The sequence below is a fragment of the Thrips palmi genome, unplaced genomic scaffold (genome assembly GCF_012932325.1).
Source record: "Thrips palmi isolate BJ-2018 unplaced genomic scaffold, TpBJ-2018v1 HiC_scaffold_1, whole genome shotgun sequence".
NCBI classification, from domain to species: domain Eukaryota; kingdom Metazoa; phylum Arthropoda; class Insecta; order Thysanoptera; family Thripidae; genus Thrips; species Thrips palmi.
The window spans coordinates 9,989,532-10,007,108 of record NW_023144620.1 but is presented as its reverse complement, the minus strand read 5'-3'; the positions used below and the strand labels follow the sequence as shown (position 1 = coordinate 10,007,108).

The 17,577-nt window shown below is 50.1% G+C and overlaps 3 protein-coding genes across 3 annotated transcripts; 2 read left to right on the top strand and 1 right to left on the bottom strand.

The window, feature by feature from the left end:
* The first annotated feature begins 2,209 nt into the window (after nucleotides 1–2,209).
* On the top strand, nucleotides 2,210–6,640 carry LOC117643286. Its single transcript, XM_034382134.1, has 7 exons — nucleotides 2,210–2,245; nucleotides 2,579–2,697; nucleotides 3,218–3,459; nucleotides 4,364–4,568; nucleotides 5,014–5,232; nucleotides 5,656–5,830; nucleotides 6,185–6,640. The coding sequence occupies exons 1-7, from the start codon at nucleotides 2,210–2,212 to the stop codon at nucleotides 6,341–6,343; spliced, it is 1,155 nt and encodes a 384-aa protein (XP_034238025.1). The 3' UTR covers nucleotides 6,344–6,640.
* A 234-nt stretch (nucleotides 6,641–6,874) lies between these two features.
* On the top strand, nucleotides 6,875–14,013 carry LOC117642149. The gene is made up of 2 exons (XM_034380039.1): nucleotides 6,875–7,510; nucleotides 12,234–14,013. Exons 1-2 carry the CDS (start codon nucleotides 7,150–7,152, stop codon nucleotides 12,557–12,559), a joined length of 687 nt encoding a protein of 228 aa, XP_034235930.1. The 5' UTR covers nucleotides 6,875–7,149; the 3' UTR covers nucleotides 12,560–14,013.
* Nucleotides 14,003–16,623, bottom strand: LOC117642141 (probable cytochrome P450 4ac1). Its single transcript, XM_034380027.1, has 2 exons — nucleotides 15,556–16,623; nucleotides 14,003–15,008 (listed from the first exon to the last, which is right to left on the bottom strand). The coding sequence occupies exons 1-2, from the start codon at nucleotides 16,584–16,586 to the stop codon at nucleotides 14,489–14,491; spliced, it is 1,551 nt and encodes a 516-aa protein (XP_034235918.1). The 5' UTR covers nucleotides 16,587–16,623; the 3' UTR covers nucleotides 14,003–14,488.
* Nucleotides 16,624–17,577: the final 954 nt, after the last annotated feature.

Below are 17,577 nucleotides of genomic sequence, written 5' to 3'. Positions count from 1 at the left end.
TGCTCCAAATACTTCGCCTTCGTAAGATTTTAAGCGAGGGGGAACAGCTTCCCACATTCGTTGTACAAAATTTGACCAAATTCCACATTCAGGTGGCAAGAACGCCTGTAAGTAGGCAACGTGTGGCAAAAACGCCAGAAATCTTGCACATTCTTGCACATTCACACAATCATTGTACAAAAAACTTTACGGTGGGTCACCCCTCGATTTTAAGCGTGCGCTCGCCTGCCTCGCGTGCTCCGACAGGCGATCCAGGTGTCGCTGCCGGCCGGCTCGCTGATCCACATGCACGCCGAGGACGCGGCCAACCTGTGCTTCCGCAACGCGCTGTACCGGGACCTGCACGTGGAGGGCCGCTGGCTGCTAGTCTCGCGCCAGGGCAAGGTCTCGCGGCGCGAGGTGAGCCCGCCGCCGGGGCGCGCCTGCCACGTGCCGCCGGGGGCCTACGTCCTGCTGGGGTCGGGGGCGTGGGCGCGGCGGACGGTGCACACGTACCCCGAGGTGAGTGACCTTCGGCCGTTCGGTGACCTACGCTCCACAGTGGGCCAGACTTGAGAAGGCGGTCAAAATCCCGGACGCGTTTTGAGCTGCAGAGTCGCTAAAGAGGACTCGAACCGAACTTGCGACCCCACCAATCAATTCATTTTTCGGAGAGCAGTCCGTTGGTGCGTTTTGAGTTCCAGAGTCGCTAAACAGGACCCGAACCGAACGTGTGACCCCACCAATGGATTCCTCGTTCGGAGAGCAGTCCATTGGTGGGGTCACACGTTCGGTTCGAGTCCCATTTAGCGACTCTGGAGCTCAAAACGCGTCCGGGATCTTGGCTGCCTCCACCGGTCTTCTGGCACACTGTGCGCTCGCTGGAAGGCGTCTTTATAAACACAGACGCCGCGCGGCGAGTATTGGCTTCCACCACCGGCCTCCGGGACAAGGAAGCCTGTTTTCTGTTGATTTTATCTCGTGTTTATTTAGTGTGTAGACCATTATAGGTTTGCAGTGTGACGCGAAATTTAACCCCAGATGCGGTACTTGTGGAACACCTCGGCGCTCTTCGTCGCCATGGTGCCGAGCGAGGACTTCGGCGAGGTGCGGCCCATGCTGTGGGAGGCCTGGCGGCAGCAGTCCATCGCAGACTTCACCGTCATACTGAAGCCGGACTACCTGGCGGAGAAAGCCGGAGGTTTGGACAAAACTCGGTTAAAATCGTAGTTTATAGCTATTGCGCTACTGTACTGACGAATTTCGTAACAATCCGTAATGTGATCCGACTGTTACGCAAGTGCATACCCACTGTGAAAATTTGAGTCGTCACTTGATGACAATTTCAAGGCTAATTTTCCTTACAAGGATGTCATCAAGTCAATTAATGACATTGTTGTCACGCCCATGCAATAAGTATAAGAGCTTTGATGAAAATGTCATCAATTTGTGACGAGATTGTCATCAAACTTAAGGTGATGAAAATGTCATCCACGTTTTTGTCATAAAGTGACAACAAATTTTCACAGGGCCCTCGCGGAAAAAGACCCTCCAAAACAACATCGTTTCTTTGGTGGATGCAGATGCGCGGTGGGAGGCGTGGACGGCGTTGCCGTACGCCGAGCGGACGGGCCTGTGCGGCCGAGTGCAGGGCGAAGGCACGTTCCGCAAGCTGTCCGGCAGCAACCAGGTCGGCCACCGCCACGGCCTTCGCTGTGACGCAGGGATCGATGCGTGCGTGCATGCCACACGCTTAGAACCTTATCAAGTATTTTGAGCATTATACTTACTAAATTACTTTGTTATACGGAGAAATAGTTCATAATTTACGAAGTATTTTTTCTTTTTTTGTAAGCTTATGTATGCTCAAAATACTTTGCTATTACAAACTGATTTTCTTAGTAAGGCCTAATATAGTTCGTAAGGTTTTCTCAGTGCTGGTTTTCCTGGGAAATCCCTGGAAATCACCCATGTATTGACAACAGGCTACCTCGGAAACCGAGGAACAGTCGACGTCGTCGACGTAGAAGATGGACTTAACGGTCGAAACAACGTCGTTTCAAACACCTGATTCTGGCCTGTTTACACGCTGCTGCGCCAGTCCTGGACTCGCGAATCGATCTTCCCTCCGAAAATACCGACGAACTACGGCGGCTGCCTGCTGCCGATCAATCTGCAGTACGACGACAACATCTTCTCGCCCGGCTACCTCACCCCCGAGGGCTACGCCATGGCCATGCTCAACGCCCTCACCACCTTCCTCAACGTAACGCCCACACGTATACCAGCGCCACCGGATCAGGTAACAATTTTGTGTATTTTTGTATGAAAATCGTGCAAAAATTTCATCAGCACAAAAAAAAAAAACTGTGATGTTTTGTTTGAAATTAAACATAACAGTTCGTGTGAATAACAAGAGCTGCCTGTTAACTATGTAAGACTGGTGGGACTGCGAGACTTACCTAAAGAGTGGACGAAAGCCTATCGCTCCTTCTTCAGTCAAATGAGCCACTTCCGTGCTTGTTCATTGGCCTGTTTTCAAGGTCGTTCTGCGGGTATAGTTTGTCTTTTTCCTCTCCATTTTGTTGGTACCTTGCAGTTCGACACAACACCCGGCGCCCCTGATTGGTCATGGTACGACGCCTTGGCGGGTCTGGAGAGCGGAGAGGTGGACGTCCTCGTCGGGCAGTACTCGTACACGGATTGGCGCTACGACAGGTGACGTCCCTCGTCCTGTTGGCGTTCAAGTTGCTCTCAACACTCTTAAAATCGTACGCTTCATGGATAACAGATCACCCCAAAATCCCGAAATTTTCTTCGCATTCAAGGCCGGCCCATATCTTGTCGTACACCCGCCTTTTCATTGAAGAGAAGCCTCTTTCGCCAATGAAGAGATGCTCAGAAACCCTAGTGTGTTTTTCTCAAGTCTACTTGACCCATACACGGTTTAAATATTTCGTTAAGTTTTTAGGCGTGCACACTCAATGTGAAAATTTGTCGTCACTTTATGACAAAATAGTGGATTACATTTCCATCACGTTCAAATGATGACAACCTCACCACAAATTGATGACTTTTTCATCAAAGCTCGTACTTATTGCATGGGCGTGACAACAATGTCTGATGACATCCTTGTCAGGAAAATAAGCCTTGACATTGTCGTCACGTGACAACTCAAATTTTCACAGTGCTGGAGTTTCTGGAGTGGAGGGTGATGGTTTTGGCGCTGCGCTTGCAGCTACTCCACGCTGGGCCCGCACGGCGTGTCCAACTACCGCTGGTACCTGCCCGTGCCGCTGCCCTCGTTCCTGCCCATCGTGCCGCACCTGGCCCTGCCCACGGTGGTGGTGGCCTCCACCGTGCTGGGGCTCGTGGCCGCCGTGGCCGTGCTGGCCTTCGCCTCGGACCGCACCGGCAACAGCGTGCTGCACGTGTGGTCCATGTTCGTGGAGCAGCCCATCCCGCAGACAGGGCTCGATGGTGAGAGTCCCCCTCAATGTTTATGTACATTTTATTGCCCATACACTGCAAGAAAAAGTGTGAGTGGTACAACAATTATACAACAAAAACTGTACAATAAAAGTACAACAGGGATTGTATAAAGTACAACGAGAATTGTACAAACCACAATGAGGCCTGGACTGCACAGCACTCGTCATGCCGGTTCCATTGTACTTTGTACAACAATTGTTGTACTTTGAAAGTACAATAAAAACCTGATAAAAAATTTGCCAGAAATTTGTGTAATTTTGTTGTAGTTTTTTCTTGCAGTGTAACCATGGCCATATTTGTACACACGCAAGCTACGTGCAGTTTCATACGTAAATTCTATAGCTATTGGACATAGCAGCGTATCTACTATGGGATCCCCTATGCACTGTGAAAATTTGTTGTCATGACAAAAACGCGGATGATATTTTCATCACTTTCAAATGATGACAATCTCATCACAAATTGATGGCATTTTCATCACAGCTCCCATACTTTTTGCATCGGCGTGACAACAATGTCATCAATTTTTTTAATGACATTGTTGTAAGGAAATCAGCTTTGAAATTGTCATCAAGTGACGACTCAAATTTTCACAGTGTGAACATATGTTGTTTTGTCAGATGACCACTCAATTAGGCACAATATTTCCATATTGTGCTTAAGCACTTATATAATCGTACCTACTTTATGCAAAAATTTATGCAAAAATCGAAATTTGAACACAATTTTCGTTATGTACAAATATGGCCATAATGGACAAAAAGCCCGGAAAAATTAGTGTGCTCAGTAAGCCAAAAGACCAGTGGTGGAGGAGGCCAAATTTCTAGACGGGTTTCGGTCTCTAGAGTCACCAAACAGGACTTGAACCAACCAAATCCCTCTCTGTCCTCAGGTATACAACTAGCTTCGCGTGTGGTCATTCTATCAAGTCTGGTGGGCTTCGTCAACGTGAACGTCCTCATCAAGTCCACCATCGTAACCAGCATGTCCCGTCCTAGCGTTTTCAGTGGATTGCAATCGACCGAAGAACTGGCAGGCCTCAGCAAGGTGGTTATCGGAATGGATACACCACTCATAAGCACTCTCCTCAACATAAGGTAGATTCTACAAGCTGGTCAGCAAAACGAACGGGAAAGCTATACACCCAAACAAAAGTCTACGAAGCATCTCTGTTCGAAGAAAATGAAGGCATAGTAGAATCGCTTTTGTAATGAAGGATTTTGCTTCATTCATTATACAACCGATTTCTTCGTAGATTTTACAGTGCCTTTCTTCGAATTACGGCACGATGATTCGTGGACTTTTTTCTCTGCACACGCTCAAAACCTAACAAACTATTTTGAGCATGTGAAAGGTACAAACTTCAGTTCGATGTACGAAGAAAAAGTTCGTAAATTACGAAGTATTTTGTACTAGTACTAGTACTTTTATTTGTGAGGCCTGAAATAGTTTGTAAAGTTTGAAGGGTGCAGACACTACATTCTTTCAGCTTATCATAACAAGGGGTCCTCCCTCCACCTTACCGAAGCACCTTCTCCACAGTACAGTCCCATCGGAGCGCGCCCTGGCGAACCGCTCAGAGGAGTGCTACCTCAACTTCACGGACTGCGTTCACCGGCTGCAGGCGTGGGCGCTCTCCGGCGACGACACGATGTTCGTCTTGGTGTGCGGCGAGGAGATGCTGGAGTTTGCCACGGCAGGCGCTGCTAAATTCACAATCTACTCCTTAAAGGAGCCACTACATCACAACATATACGGATGGTAGGTCAAACGGTCATGAAAAAATTAGCTTGTCGCCATTGTGCTCGCTCCTCTCTCGTTCCAGGAGCGTGACACGGCAAAACCAGTGTCCGGGTATCCCAGGCCCACCCTGGAAAAATGGCCTGTCTTCCCAGGGTGTGCCTTGGAAACCCCGACACTGTTCTTGCTGTGGACAAACTGTCACGCTCCTTTGGTCATTGTATCACGCTAGTTGGGTCGTGAACCAGCCAAAAAATAGCATATTCACATTTAAGGACACAAGAGCGTGACGTTCGTTTCATCGTAATGGGATCTCCTCTATTATGAAGCAAAATACTTTTTGAAACTTCAAAATACGAAGCATTGTAAATTTCGCAGTTATCTACGGAGTGTGCTGACCCCCGTTAACCCACCCCTCTTGCTTCTCTGTCCAAATGGTTCTAGGTACGGGCGAAAAAAGTTCCCGATGGCCGACCGAGCCAATCGGCTGTTCCTGCTGCTGCAGCAGTCGGGGCTTCAGGCCTTGTGGGCGAAGATGCTGAGCACCAACATCAGCGCAGTCAACCAGTTCTCGCGAAGTCCGTTTTTGAACAACGCTCCCCAGGCCATCCCCTTTCTAGTACGGTTGCCGCAGGGCAAACGTCTTGGCTTTTCCGTAGCATGAAAGGATAGATACACAAGCTTAAAACCTTACGAAGTATTTTGAGCATACATAGTACAAACTTATTTGCTTTGTTATACGAAGAAATAGTTCGCAAATTACGAACTATTTTCTTTGAAAGCTTACGTGTGCACAAAATACTTTGTTCTAGCTGCGATAAGCCTCTGATTAAAGAGCCGAATCGGATGAGTGTGTATTCAAATCCTTGAGCTGCATTCTGCTTCCTAACTTGGCTGACGCTCCCGAGCAGGATGAATCTACTATTCCCCTCCTTCGTAGCGACGGTCATGAAGTATCCGCTCTGCTTTGCAGCGGGCGCGCAACCTGTTCGTGATGCTGGTTCTGGGCGAGGCGGTGGCGTTCGTGGTGTTCTTGCTGGAGCACGTCGCGGACCGCTGTGCGCTGCGCGGAAAGGCCGGGAAGACTCGTGCGGAAGGGAAGGACGCCAGCAACGAACGCTGGGACCCTTGAACCACGCCCCGCTGGCAGGACGGAAATTGTTGCCGAGGGAAAGAACCAAAAAGGCGCTTTGAACTGAGATACATACAACGGTCTCGTGTTCCGTTTGTAACCTGTGGCTTTTTGTTTGACTAATAAAACCGAAGTGATTAAAGACACGCATTTAAATAATGAAGATGGACCTTGATTTTTCGCGAGTTTACGTTTGCCAAACTCTTCGTCAAATCGTAGCATACTAGAGCGTAGTGTCTTTAATTACGCTTAACTATTTTACAGTCAACCCTTGTTAACTCTGTTCCATGAAGCATATTTTCGTGCTTTGTACCCTGTACTTGCGGAAGAACTTGGCCCGCCAGCCGAAGGGGCCCGCCTTGCCGGCCGTCCGCACAACGACGGGGACCTCGAGGACCACGTCGCCGCAGACGCGCGGCGTCGTCAGGGAGGCCGTAAGCGGTCTGGTTCCAATGAAATATCCCCTTCCCTCTTCCATGCCCGTCTGCTCCCCACGCGTCACGCGGCACGCACCGACAAGAACATCACAGCCGCCGCCAGACCGCCTGCACTAGACCTGCTCCGCCGCCGGCTGCCGCCACCGCCGCAGCACTCTCACAGTGCACTTGCACTGCTCCCGAGGCGGGTGCTGCTACTGCTGCCGCACTGCCGCCGCCTCTACCTGCACTTGCACTGCTGCTGCTGCAGTGCCGCCGGCCGGCGCTGCGTGTATATTCGCAGCGTGCCGCGCTACTCTACTTACTTACTCCCCGAGGTGCGCCGCAGCCGCATCTCACTGTCCGCCGCGCCGTCGCCGACGCCACACCATGCTGCTCAACACCATGTTCCTCCTCGTCGTGGTGCTCGCGACCATCGCGGTGGTGCAGGCCGAGTTTGCGGCCTCCACCGCCGCCACCCCGGCCAGGATGTTCTCCGGGGACGCCGCCCTGCAGTGCGTTGGGGAGTGCCGGCGGACCGCGTTCGACGAGGACCTCAGGCGGAGCGACGACGGCGGCCTCGACCTCCAGGACGACCTCAAGGCCAACGTGACGGCCAAGGCCGACGACGACCCCACGCACGACAAGCTCCCCGACAGCGCCGCCCGCATGACGGAGGACCTGGACGAGGAGGACGACGACGAGGACAAGGCGGAGGGCGCCTTGGCGGAGGGCCGCGCCACCCGAGCAAGTAAGTACACTGTCGAATGGTTTTGTACAAATTTTGGACGAGTCGTTACAGTTGCGTGCAACTGCGCGTGCTCAATGCTCGAAATTATAGTACTATCGGCTGTCGTTGCCACCTCAAAGACCAGTACGCAGCCTTGCACAGCATGTATTGGTCGGATGAACTTTCCGGACGAATTTTGTATGCACTCCGGAAGACTTCGCAAAGAAACGTACAAGTTTAACACATATTTAACATGCGTGAGCTCACATAGAATACTCAAAATTACAAACTATTTCTTTGTGCTACGGACTAAATAGTTTGTACCTTACTTACGCTCAAAATACTTGTAAGGTTCTAAGGTTCTGTGATTTTCTACAAAAATGGAGAAAATACATAGTACGAAAAGATTATCAGCAATGTGACGGTGACGTCTCGCACAAAATTGTTACGTAACTTAAAGTAGGAAACCTTGCAAAGAATTTGGCCTCTTTGAAGTTGCGAAAAATTTAGTTAATATCATGCGAAAAGATTTGGTCCGCATGGCGAACAAATTTGTTCGCAGAAATGCGAAGATTTAGTTAACGAGTCAACTATAAAACCTGACTCTTTTTGGTACACGTTTGCATGACTAATGTTACGCAGGCAATCCGTCGGTACTAATTGGAGTATGTCTCCATGCATTCATTAATAATTCCTTGCTCGCGTGCATCTGATCGCGCTCAATGCTGGAAATTGTAGTACTATCGGCTGTCGTTGCCACCAGCACGCAGCCTTGCACATCATGTTATCAATCAGTATAAACTCCCACAGTCTGCACAAGTGTACTGGTAAAGGGTTGTTAAAATTGAACTTGTCGACTTGGTGTGTCTGCCATGAACCTTTTGGTTCGTTAGTTATGGTTCCCTTTGAAACCCTGGACCAGGCAGGTAAAGTAAAACAGAAAGTATTCATCGAAACAAAAGTTAACTTTTCAACTATAGATTTTTTTTCTTTTCAAACTGAACAAAATTTTCAACTTTATTTGGGAAGTAGCTTTTCACCGTAGTTTTAAAGCTTTTTGTTTCGTTCATTGTAATAGTCTGCGAAAGACACGTGCTTTAGGTTCCTTTTGGCACAAGCCGCGCTAAGAGCACCGCATTATTGCGGGCTAGATGTACACTCTAAATGTTTAAATACCTTTAATGTACATAGCTATTGCCATATTCTTGCATACGGAATTTCTGTTCAATCTAATACATACTTTGGGGAACATATTTCCATATTGTGCTGACGTAATTGTACATTACTTACATATGCACAAGTATGGCAATAATTATGGACAAAAAGTCCATTGGCATAAAGTGCCCAACATACATTTGTCGTTAAAATCCTTGTCTGCAACTCTTTCATCGACGATCTGGCACCATTCTATTTCTCGCGAGGCCGTTTTGCTTATCGCCGACCCCATGATGAGTGCCCCATCCTCACGGCGTGTAACAATGTAACGGCCGCTGCACTTTTAATAAAGCGCCCTGCAGCGGCGGGCGCAGCAAACTGGGCTAGGAAGGTGCCGCGGATGAGTGCAGAACTGCAAAGAGGTGCAAGTGCATGCACGCAGGAAATAGACCGTGCGTTTGTAGCGGTGTAGCATGTCCAGTGCGTGCGAAGCCCCAGGCCTCCTCCGTGCCAGACACACCGTCCCTGTCTTGGAAATCGCCCGGCCCGTATCAACCTTGCCATTCTCTAGGTTCCAGAGAAGTCCGCAGTGCCGCACTGAGGGCCAGCAGACCGGCGCCGGCGGCCGAAATTCTTGGTGCGTTGTGAGCTCCAGAGTCGCATAGCGGGACTCGAACTCAGCGTGTGGCCCCACCAATGGATTCCTCGTTCGGAAAGCAATCTATTGCTGGGGCCATACGTTCGATTCGAGTGTCATTTAGCGACTCTGGAGCTCAAAACGCGTCCGAATTTTGACTGCCTCCACCTGTCTCCTGGCCCACTCTGGTTTCGAGACGTGAGCCTCCGTGCCACGGCGTGCCACTCACCCGGACTAGCAGTGTGTAATCACAGAGACCGGATGACCTGCTCCCGGCCGACCGCAAATGTGCCGTGGACTACTTGGCATCCGTCCACATGGGTGTGGAGTGGAGGACTGCATGCTTCACAAACTGCCTGAGACGTGCCTGAGCCTCCGGAAACTCGGAGTAGTAACCTTACACGGTCAATCTATACCAGAGACCGGCACCGCCGCTCGTGGCGGGCCTCGCTCGGCCCGGCTCGGCAACCGATTCTCTGTGCGGTCCGGGAAAGCCGTAGATCCGACCTAGATGAGCCGAAATTCGTCGATTATTGCCGAAGCCGCCGGTGCAAACGGGCCCCGTGGCCGGCGACTGGCGTGGCGGCCTTGCGGGCTGGGGGAGGCAGACGGTCGCGGCGCCCAGTGCCCCATCGATCTGTCTCTCTCGCACGTAGCATACCGCCCCATGAGTGCGACAGAGACACAGCGACGAAAGCGATATGTGCGGGATCGCTCTGCGAGCCGGGGCAGCGGCGCGGCGGCGACCGGCCAATCACTACTCAGGCACACTGGCCGCACCAGGCCGCACACGGCACCGAGGCAAAGCGAACGAACTGCTCGATCGGGTGAGTGCGGGCGAGGAACGGGGGCCAGTGCCCGTCTCTGATCTATACCCTGGAAAAACATCGAAGTCCATGGGAAACGCAGAAAATCTTATGGGTTTCTCAGAAACTATGGCGCTTTTTCAGAGTGCTGATTTTCCGTGTGCACACTAAATGTTTATGTACTTTTATTGTGCCCATAGCTATGGCCGTTTTTGTGCATACAGAACTTATGTACAAATTTGTACATACATTAGGCACCATATTTCCATATTGTGCTTGAGTATGTAAAACATTGTACCTAATTTATGTACAAATTTGTACACAACTTCAGTACACCCAAATACGGCCATAGTTGATTGACATAAAGTCAATTAGCATTTAGTGTGTGTTGTATCTTTCTGCGGAAGTCGAAAAATAGTCTGGTCGGAACCATTTACCGCCGACGGAACGTCGATTCTCTGGCGCCATTCTCTCGGTACTCGGGCGCCACCTAGCCCTCGTTATCTCCACCAGACTGTTTAGAACGGAATTTTCTAACAGTGCTCACGCGCTGCAGCGCGGCGGTGCATCAGGTCACGCTTGGGTGGACGCGGTCCGCGCGGTCCGCGATGCAACGGCTGGCCAATTTGTGGTGCTGTTAAGTAGTGCGACTGCAAGCTGCAACAAGGCGGCAGACCTCGCATTAAAGCAGACGGAAGAGCGAGTAAAACAGAAAAGTGTAGCGTTTTTTTGTCGCTTTTTTGCCGGGAACTATTGTCAGGTCTAAAGATGGAAAACCAGGATGAAACGGAGAGCCGGCCCACCTTAGCACAATTGTCAATGCTTAAGCGCCTTCATTTGCAATAAGTCACTGTTTTAAAACAGCTGTTCTTGTTTTTTAAATAAATATAATGCCGTAGTCAAACGAACGTGATGTCTTATTCGAGGGCGAAGTAGAAGCTCTGCTTCTCCTTCCTTCATTTCATTCAGCGCTTGTAAACAGCGCAATTTTAAAGCCGAATGAAACCTATTTTTGGGACTGGTACGACGAAAGAGGCGACAAAATTCGTGAATCGATAATTTTTATCATATTATTGTGCATGGCACTGTCCGGGATTAAACTAAGCTTATATTTCGACAAAACTTCATGCACTGAATCCTGCAGAACGAGTTTGCGTTCATCACTGTACATGTTCTACGTCTTTGTGTTAAAACCCAAATGAGCAGAGTGCATACAGTTCCCGGTCAGAATCAGTTTCTCCACCTGTGCACTTACACTTTATCGGTCCAGAAGTCGTCATGCGGATCTTGTTAATGTTTTTATAGTGCATCTCGTCGAGTGTGAGGTCTTACGATCGTTTGCTCCCCTGCATGGGTCTTCAGAGATGTGTGTGTGTGTGTGTGTGCAAACAAATTCATATGCAATCGGCAAAATCTGATAAGGCTCCGTACGCTTCATACCGTTTCATCGCATCTCCGAAGTAAGACAGCAGGAAGGGGAGGGGGAATAGAAATGCACCGCAGTGGCTGCGTCGAGCCATGCACTTGAATGACGTAGGTTTGTGAGTGCTTCCATGCATAGGGCACGCAGGCACGATAGGCATCTCCGTCTCGAGCCGCGATTCGATACTAATTGCTGGATGCACAAGGCCGCTTCTTTCTATGGAATCGTTTTCTTCAGTTTCTGGTGCACGCCACCGCCTTTACCGGGAAATGAAATCGAATTCGTATGAAAGACCAGCTCCCTGGCTCCGCCCAGATGCGTCATTGCTGTATCATCAACTCACTGGCTCCAAATATTGTTTTGTGAGAGGAAAAGTGATGGTTTCGTTAGCAGATTATCCCATTATGTCGATACCAGAAATTTTATTGCATTTTCAATAACTTGGGACCACTACATCTCCATACCTTCGCGTGTCCAGGTTAAGGTAGCCAGCATCAAACCTATCAGTCCGGAAACGGGCTCAATTGAACCCCATAATCGAAACTGACTTTGATTTGCGAAGCAAGGCACCCTTTCGGGATTTTCAATTGCTCGCCCCACCCACCTCACTTCCCCCTTTTTCTACGCAACACTATGAATGGGCTTGACCCACAACTGCACAAGTGTTGCAACGTTGCCAAAAATCTTCCAAGCAGTCACGAAGACTTCCTTTCTCTGTTGCAGAGCGCAGGCAGAGCCTCAAGATTCGCAAAGTGGACGGCGCCGTCCTGCAGATGCTGTTGATGCTCAAGATGATGCCCGTCATGTTCATCTCCACCAAGGTGGCCATCTTGTCGTTCCTCGTGCAACTCAAGTCCCTCATGCTGTCCGTCGTTTCGGCCGGCATTGCCGCGGTGCAGTTCTTCTGGAGGTTCCAGGAGAAGCGGCAAAGAGCAAGCCTGCAGGCGACGCACGCCGCAGGGCTGGCCGCGCAGCAGCAGGCCGCGCAGGCTGGCTGGACGGACGAACATGGCTTGTGGCCCGACCGCAGGAAATACATCTCCTACTAACGGCAATGAGAGGGGGGACTTTATACATCGATTATTTATTGGGGGATAGCTTTAAATTGAAATAATGTTGATCAAGAAATTCGTGGAACGTCTGTGTGGGGTATGGGTGATCGTCACTTTGTAAGACTCCCAAGCCACATTTCGTTCACGCCTCCTTGAAGGGCGGATCACTAGACGTTATTCTGCCAGTTTATTAGGTTATAAATCAGTTGTAACGTGCCTGGTGGGATAACTATTTATTGCAAGGTAAATTTTCCTTTTGCACGAGTATTTCCAAATTGTCCTTTATGACGTTGACTGTCTTGCTTTTAGTGCTAAAATTGATCCGCCCTTACTCTCTAGTCAGAATTATTTCATTGTTGTACTAGTATTTATTTCTAGCGACTGTCGCTTCAGGTGGATTTGCATCAATCCGCGGGTAGCGGTGGTTTCAAATTTGTCTATGATTTCAATGCCTGTACTTCTAACGTGTTTACATGATATTTGTAAGCTAAAATATGCAGGAATGCTGCACAGTCGTTTCGGAGACAAACCGTCAGAATAAGAGCACTACTTTGTTGTGGTGGTAAAATATCACACTTTACTTGGGATGCAGCTTATTTCATAAAAAGAGAGGATGTAAATTTAGGTAACGAATCGTATGCACAGCTAGGGATGGTTTCCTAAAGCAAGCTTCGAAATACACTATTTATTCGTTCCATGTATGTTAAATCTAACACCAGCTAGCTTTGAAAGATGTTAAACGTTCCATGTATCTTCACTCTGACACAAGCAAAACTAACACGGTTTTTGTTGGATACGTTAATCGCTTATGGGCTGCCTCATTTGTGTGCGAATTTTCATTTCCTTTGTCTGCATTTTGCACGCCAGGTATAGTAACTTATTCAATTCCTTTGTACAGTTTTTGTACGTGGTCTTAGACAATTTTGTGCGTGCCTTTCGTTTCTTTTTCGCAATTGCGCAGGACTTCGTACTATTCTGCGTACGAATTTGTACAATAAACTTTACAAAGTTGTGTGAGACCACGTGCAAAATTGTACTAATGTATTTATTTATTTATTGTGTAGATCATTTCATTGAATTGGCAACTCGCAGAAATGCTGTCCTCACCACATTTGTTTATTTATTGTTCTTGCATATCCCAACTGACGGTCTATTTAACACTGTCAGACTTTTGTTAGTGCTAAGAATATACGAATATTCATTTGAGTGTGTTCGGATTTCTAGAAAATTCATCAGTATTTTGAAAACATTTTTGATTCCACTTTGTATTTTGGCGTTAGCGGTTGAGAATATAAGATCGCTCGCGCTAGTCTTCTCCTTTCACAGAGCTGTTAACTGCCTTGATTCCTGCTTCTGTCACTTCTATTTTTTAAACAATATGTTCATGATGATAGACTTGTAGAAATTAACTCCACGAAAGGCACAATGATAAAGAACTGTTTTCAAGCCGATGGTGTTGTCATTTATTATTTGCCCCTTCCCACCGGTAAATGCACACCGCAAAAATTTCAGTGCCTTGGTTTATTACATACAACCAAAGCAGGATCAGCCGCTGCCACCCCAGAAAGTGTCTTTTGTAGCCACAAGGGTTCAAAAGTAGATAGCAGCAGAAAAGCATTCTACTTGCTTTACCCGACTCCTCAGACTTCCCTTGTTGGCAAAAATTTCTGCACAGATGTTTAACTCGAATGGTCCTTTCACAAAGTTTTCACCTTAAATATATTGACCTGAGAGGGAAACAACTTGAATTTCGGTGTACGTTTTCCCACAAAATGACGTAAAATATTGGGGGGAAAACTTGAATTTGAGATTGTTCAAATGTTGTTTGCCCCTCGTAGTCTACTGCCATAAAAGTGAGAAACTGAACATGACGTCATGTTTGCGTGATGACTGACATTCACTTTTGCATCCCTCCCGGCTTTTTAATCAGCTCGAAGCATTCCACGCCGCATGCCGTCGGCTTGCCGTCGGCTGGGCGTGCGGCCCGAGTCCGGCGCCCCTGGAGCGGAACTTGACGCGGAAGCCCCCACGCAGCCTCAGCGTCACGTTGATGCTCAAGTGGTCGGACAGGCTCTGCAGGTCCACGTGGCCGTCGTCCACGGGGAGCACCGAGAAGTCCCTGATCATGCTGCACAGCAAGGTGGTCATGAGGTACATGGCGTAGGTGCCGCCGATGCAGTTCCTGCTGCCCGCGCTGAAGGGCATGTACGCGTAGGGGTGGCGGTTCCTGGCCGCGTCCGGGAGGAAGCGGTCCGGGTCGAACCGCCCTGGCTCCGACCAGTGCCGGGGGTCACGGTGGGCGCTGAAGATGTTGATGGCGATGGTGGTGTTGGCGGGGATCTCGTGGCCCCAGAGCGTCGTCTGGCCGTAGCACTGGCGCCCGATGACGGCGCCGGGCGGAAACATGCGCATCACCTCCTTGAGGAAGCGCTCCATGTACTTGAGTCTGAAATCAGATTGTGAGTGAGTTCGGATGCCCGCATGGCAATCAAGTACAGTAGCCGTGAGTCCACCCTGTCGCCTGTGGCGCGTGATGAGCCTAAGAGAGATGGCCATATCATTGCCAGGCCTGCAACGCTTGACCGAGCCCCGACCAATTTGGGTACCTGCATAGTAATCGGTCCAGTGCACAGTGCGCCGGAAGATTGGCGGTGGAGGCGGCGAAAATTACAGACGCGTTTTGAGCTATAGAGTCGGTAAAGGGCCGTCCATAAATTTACCTTAATTTTCTGTTTGAATTTCTGAGGATGTGCTCTCATTTTCAATGTGTTTACCGTAACGTTACGCTGGCTTGAACCCCCTCCCCTACGTACCTCAGCGTTACGGAGACCAGATTTACCTCCACCCCACCACCTGAGTGCGTTACTTGCGTAACGTGCGTAACGTGGTTTATGGACGCCCCCTTTACAAGCAATTACCCACTATCCACTGGTCAATTCACTTGCAAACACTGAGCCTCACCCACCGCCCCGGCTTTTCCGTTTGACACTCACTTGGGGATGTCCTCGATACTGACGTCCCTCTCCGAGTCCCCGAACACGTCACAGATCTCGGCGTGCAGGCGTTCCTGCACCTCGGGCAGCAGCGACAGAATCTTGAACGCCCAGCCCAGGACCGTCGCCGACGTGTCGGCGGCGGCGATGAAGAAGTTCTTGACCTCGTCCTGGATGGCCTCCTCGGACATGGACTCCTGGTGCTGGGGCGTGTCCATCATGAAGTCCAAGAGCGTCCTTCGCTTGAGGTGGGCGTCCGAGGCTCTCCTGTTCCTCAGGGCCTCGCGCTTGCGGGTGATGAAGCGCCTGGTGAACTCGTCGAACGTCCGCTTGGCCTTGTCGAGCTTGCGCCCGTCCGCCGTCAGCATGAACAGCCAGTGCGGCCAGAGCATCGGGTTGACGGCGCGCTTGATGATGGCGGCGAAGAACTCCTCGATGAAGTCCACGGCGGCCAGGGCCTCCTCGCCCTTCTCGCTGCCGTCGCCCAGCGACGTGAGCATGAAGGCCCTCGTGATGGGGTCGGCGAGCAGCTCCCGCACCTCCACGTCCTCGCCGGTGGGCACGGTCTTCAGGAAGGCCTTGGCCACGGCGCTGAAGTCACCGATGAACGAGTCCAGGACGCTCTTCCTGAAGCCCGGCGACAGCCAGGTGCGCCTTTGCTTCCACTCGGCGCCCTTCAGCACGAAGATGCCGTCCTTGAAGGCGGCGCGGAAGAAGCAGTAAGGGAAGTAGGACTTGTCCAGGAGGTCCTTGCGGCGCACCACCTCGCCGATGCAGGCCGGGTCGCTGGTGATGACCACCGGGTAGTTCATGATGTACAGCTGGGTCAGGCGACGGCCGTCGACGATCTCCAGCAGCCTGGAGAACAGTAGCTCCTGGTCCACGGTCATGAACTGCAGGACGTGGCCGACGAAGGGTAGACCGGGCGGTCCCGGGATGCTGGAGGTCTGCTTGTTCTTGACGGCCCGCATGAGCAGGCCGACGATGCAGACCGCCAGGCCCACCAGTAACGCCACCGTCACCGCGGCCATGGCGGACGTGGGGCCTCGCGCAGGACACGCTCGCCTACCTTCTGGTGCACTTTGGGACAGAGCTGCTCCTCGCACAGCAGGCTCTTGTTGTCAAAGCCTTCAGACGGCCGAATCGGCTGGGAAAGAGGGGATACTGTTTCCCAGCCGACTGCATGGCACGTGGAACCACGGTATGCCCCTCCCCTCCCCCTCTCGACTGGAGCAGGACGGGCACCCAAAGGATCACCATGTCCGCCAAATGAGACAGAGAAACAGGAGCCTTCTCAGAGGGCATGCAATTAAATGGAAACATACGCACTACAGTTGAATGTTTCGCACCTTACGATGAATTACGCTTACTATACTTTATTTTGAAAACACGAAGGATAGGATACGTAACCATATTTTCTGTTGCGTAATGCGTATGTACGAATACGTTCATGACAATGGCGAACCCGAAAATAAATTCAGTTCGAATTATGTTTGCAAAATAGTTTCTTCGTACACTACGCTGCCAAATTCACTGTAAATCAATTTGAAGAGAAACCGAGCTTATGCTCACGGGGCGACGGGAATATGAACTATTTTAAAGAGGCCGAAAGCAGCCCGGAGCCACACTGCCTATTTGCGAGGTCGGCGGAGGATGACGACGTCGTCATTAAATGCCATGTTTGTATAGCAGATTGTTTGTTGGTTTATGTCTCAGTAACCGACAATCAATCTGCCACTCTGACATGGCATTTAACGAACTCGCAGACAAAGTTACACGAATTCCACCTTGACCGCAAGCAGGTAGCTTGCGGCATGCTTACGGGCCACTTAAGCCACGGGGAAGAGGAGAAAGGAAATGAGTTTTTGGTAAAACCAAATCTTGCGTTTCCGAAAACCGCTGACTCTTACAAGATATTTAAACACGCTACTCCCTATGAGCTGACTGAAACTTCGTTTCAAGCGGCTCTGTTCCTTCTGAAGCCTGTTTTGCATTGCAGAGATGCTGTACCACAGCGCACGC

Excerpts from the sequence above, each read along its gene's own strand:
- LOC117643286 (XM_034382134.1), top strand. The coding sequence starts at position 2,210 with ATGGCCATGCTCAACGCCCTCACCACCTTCCTCAAC. Across the intron at positions 5,233-5,655 it reads CATCACAACATATACGGATG|GTACGGGCGAAAAAAGTTCC; the intron begins GTAGGTCAAACG and ends AAATGGTTCTAG. Across the intron at positions 5,831-6,184 it reads CCCAGGCCATCCCCTTTCTA|CGGGCGCGCAACCTGTTCGT; the intron begins GTACGGTTGCCG and ends TCTGCTTTGCAG.
- LOC117642149 (XM_034380039.1), top strand. The coding sequence starts at position 7,150 with ATGCTGCTCAACACCATGTTCCTCCTCGTCGTGGTGCTCGCGACCATC. Across the intron at positions 7,511-12,233 it reads GGGCCGCGCCACCCGAGCAA|AGCGCAGGCAGAGCCTCAAG; the intron begins GTAAGTACACTG and ends TCTCTGTTGCAG.
- LOC117642141 (XM_034380027.1), bottom strand. The coding sequence starts at position 16,586 with ATGGCCGCGGTGACGGTGGCGTTACTGGTGGGCCTGGCGGTCTGCATC. Across the intron at positions 15,009-15,555 it reads AGTATCGAGGACATCCCCAA|ACTCAAGTACATGGAGCGCT; the intron begins GTGAGTGTCAAA and ends ATCTGATTTCAG.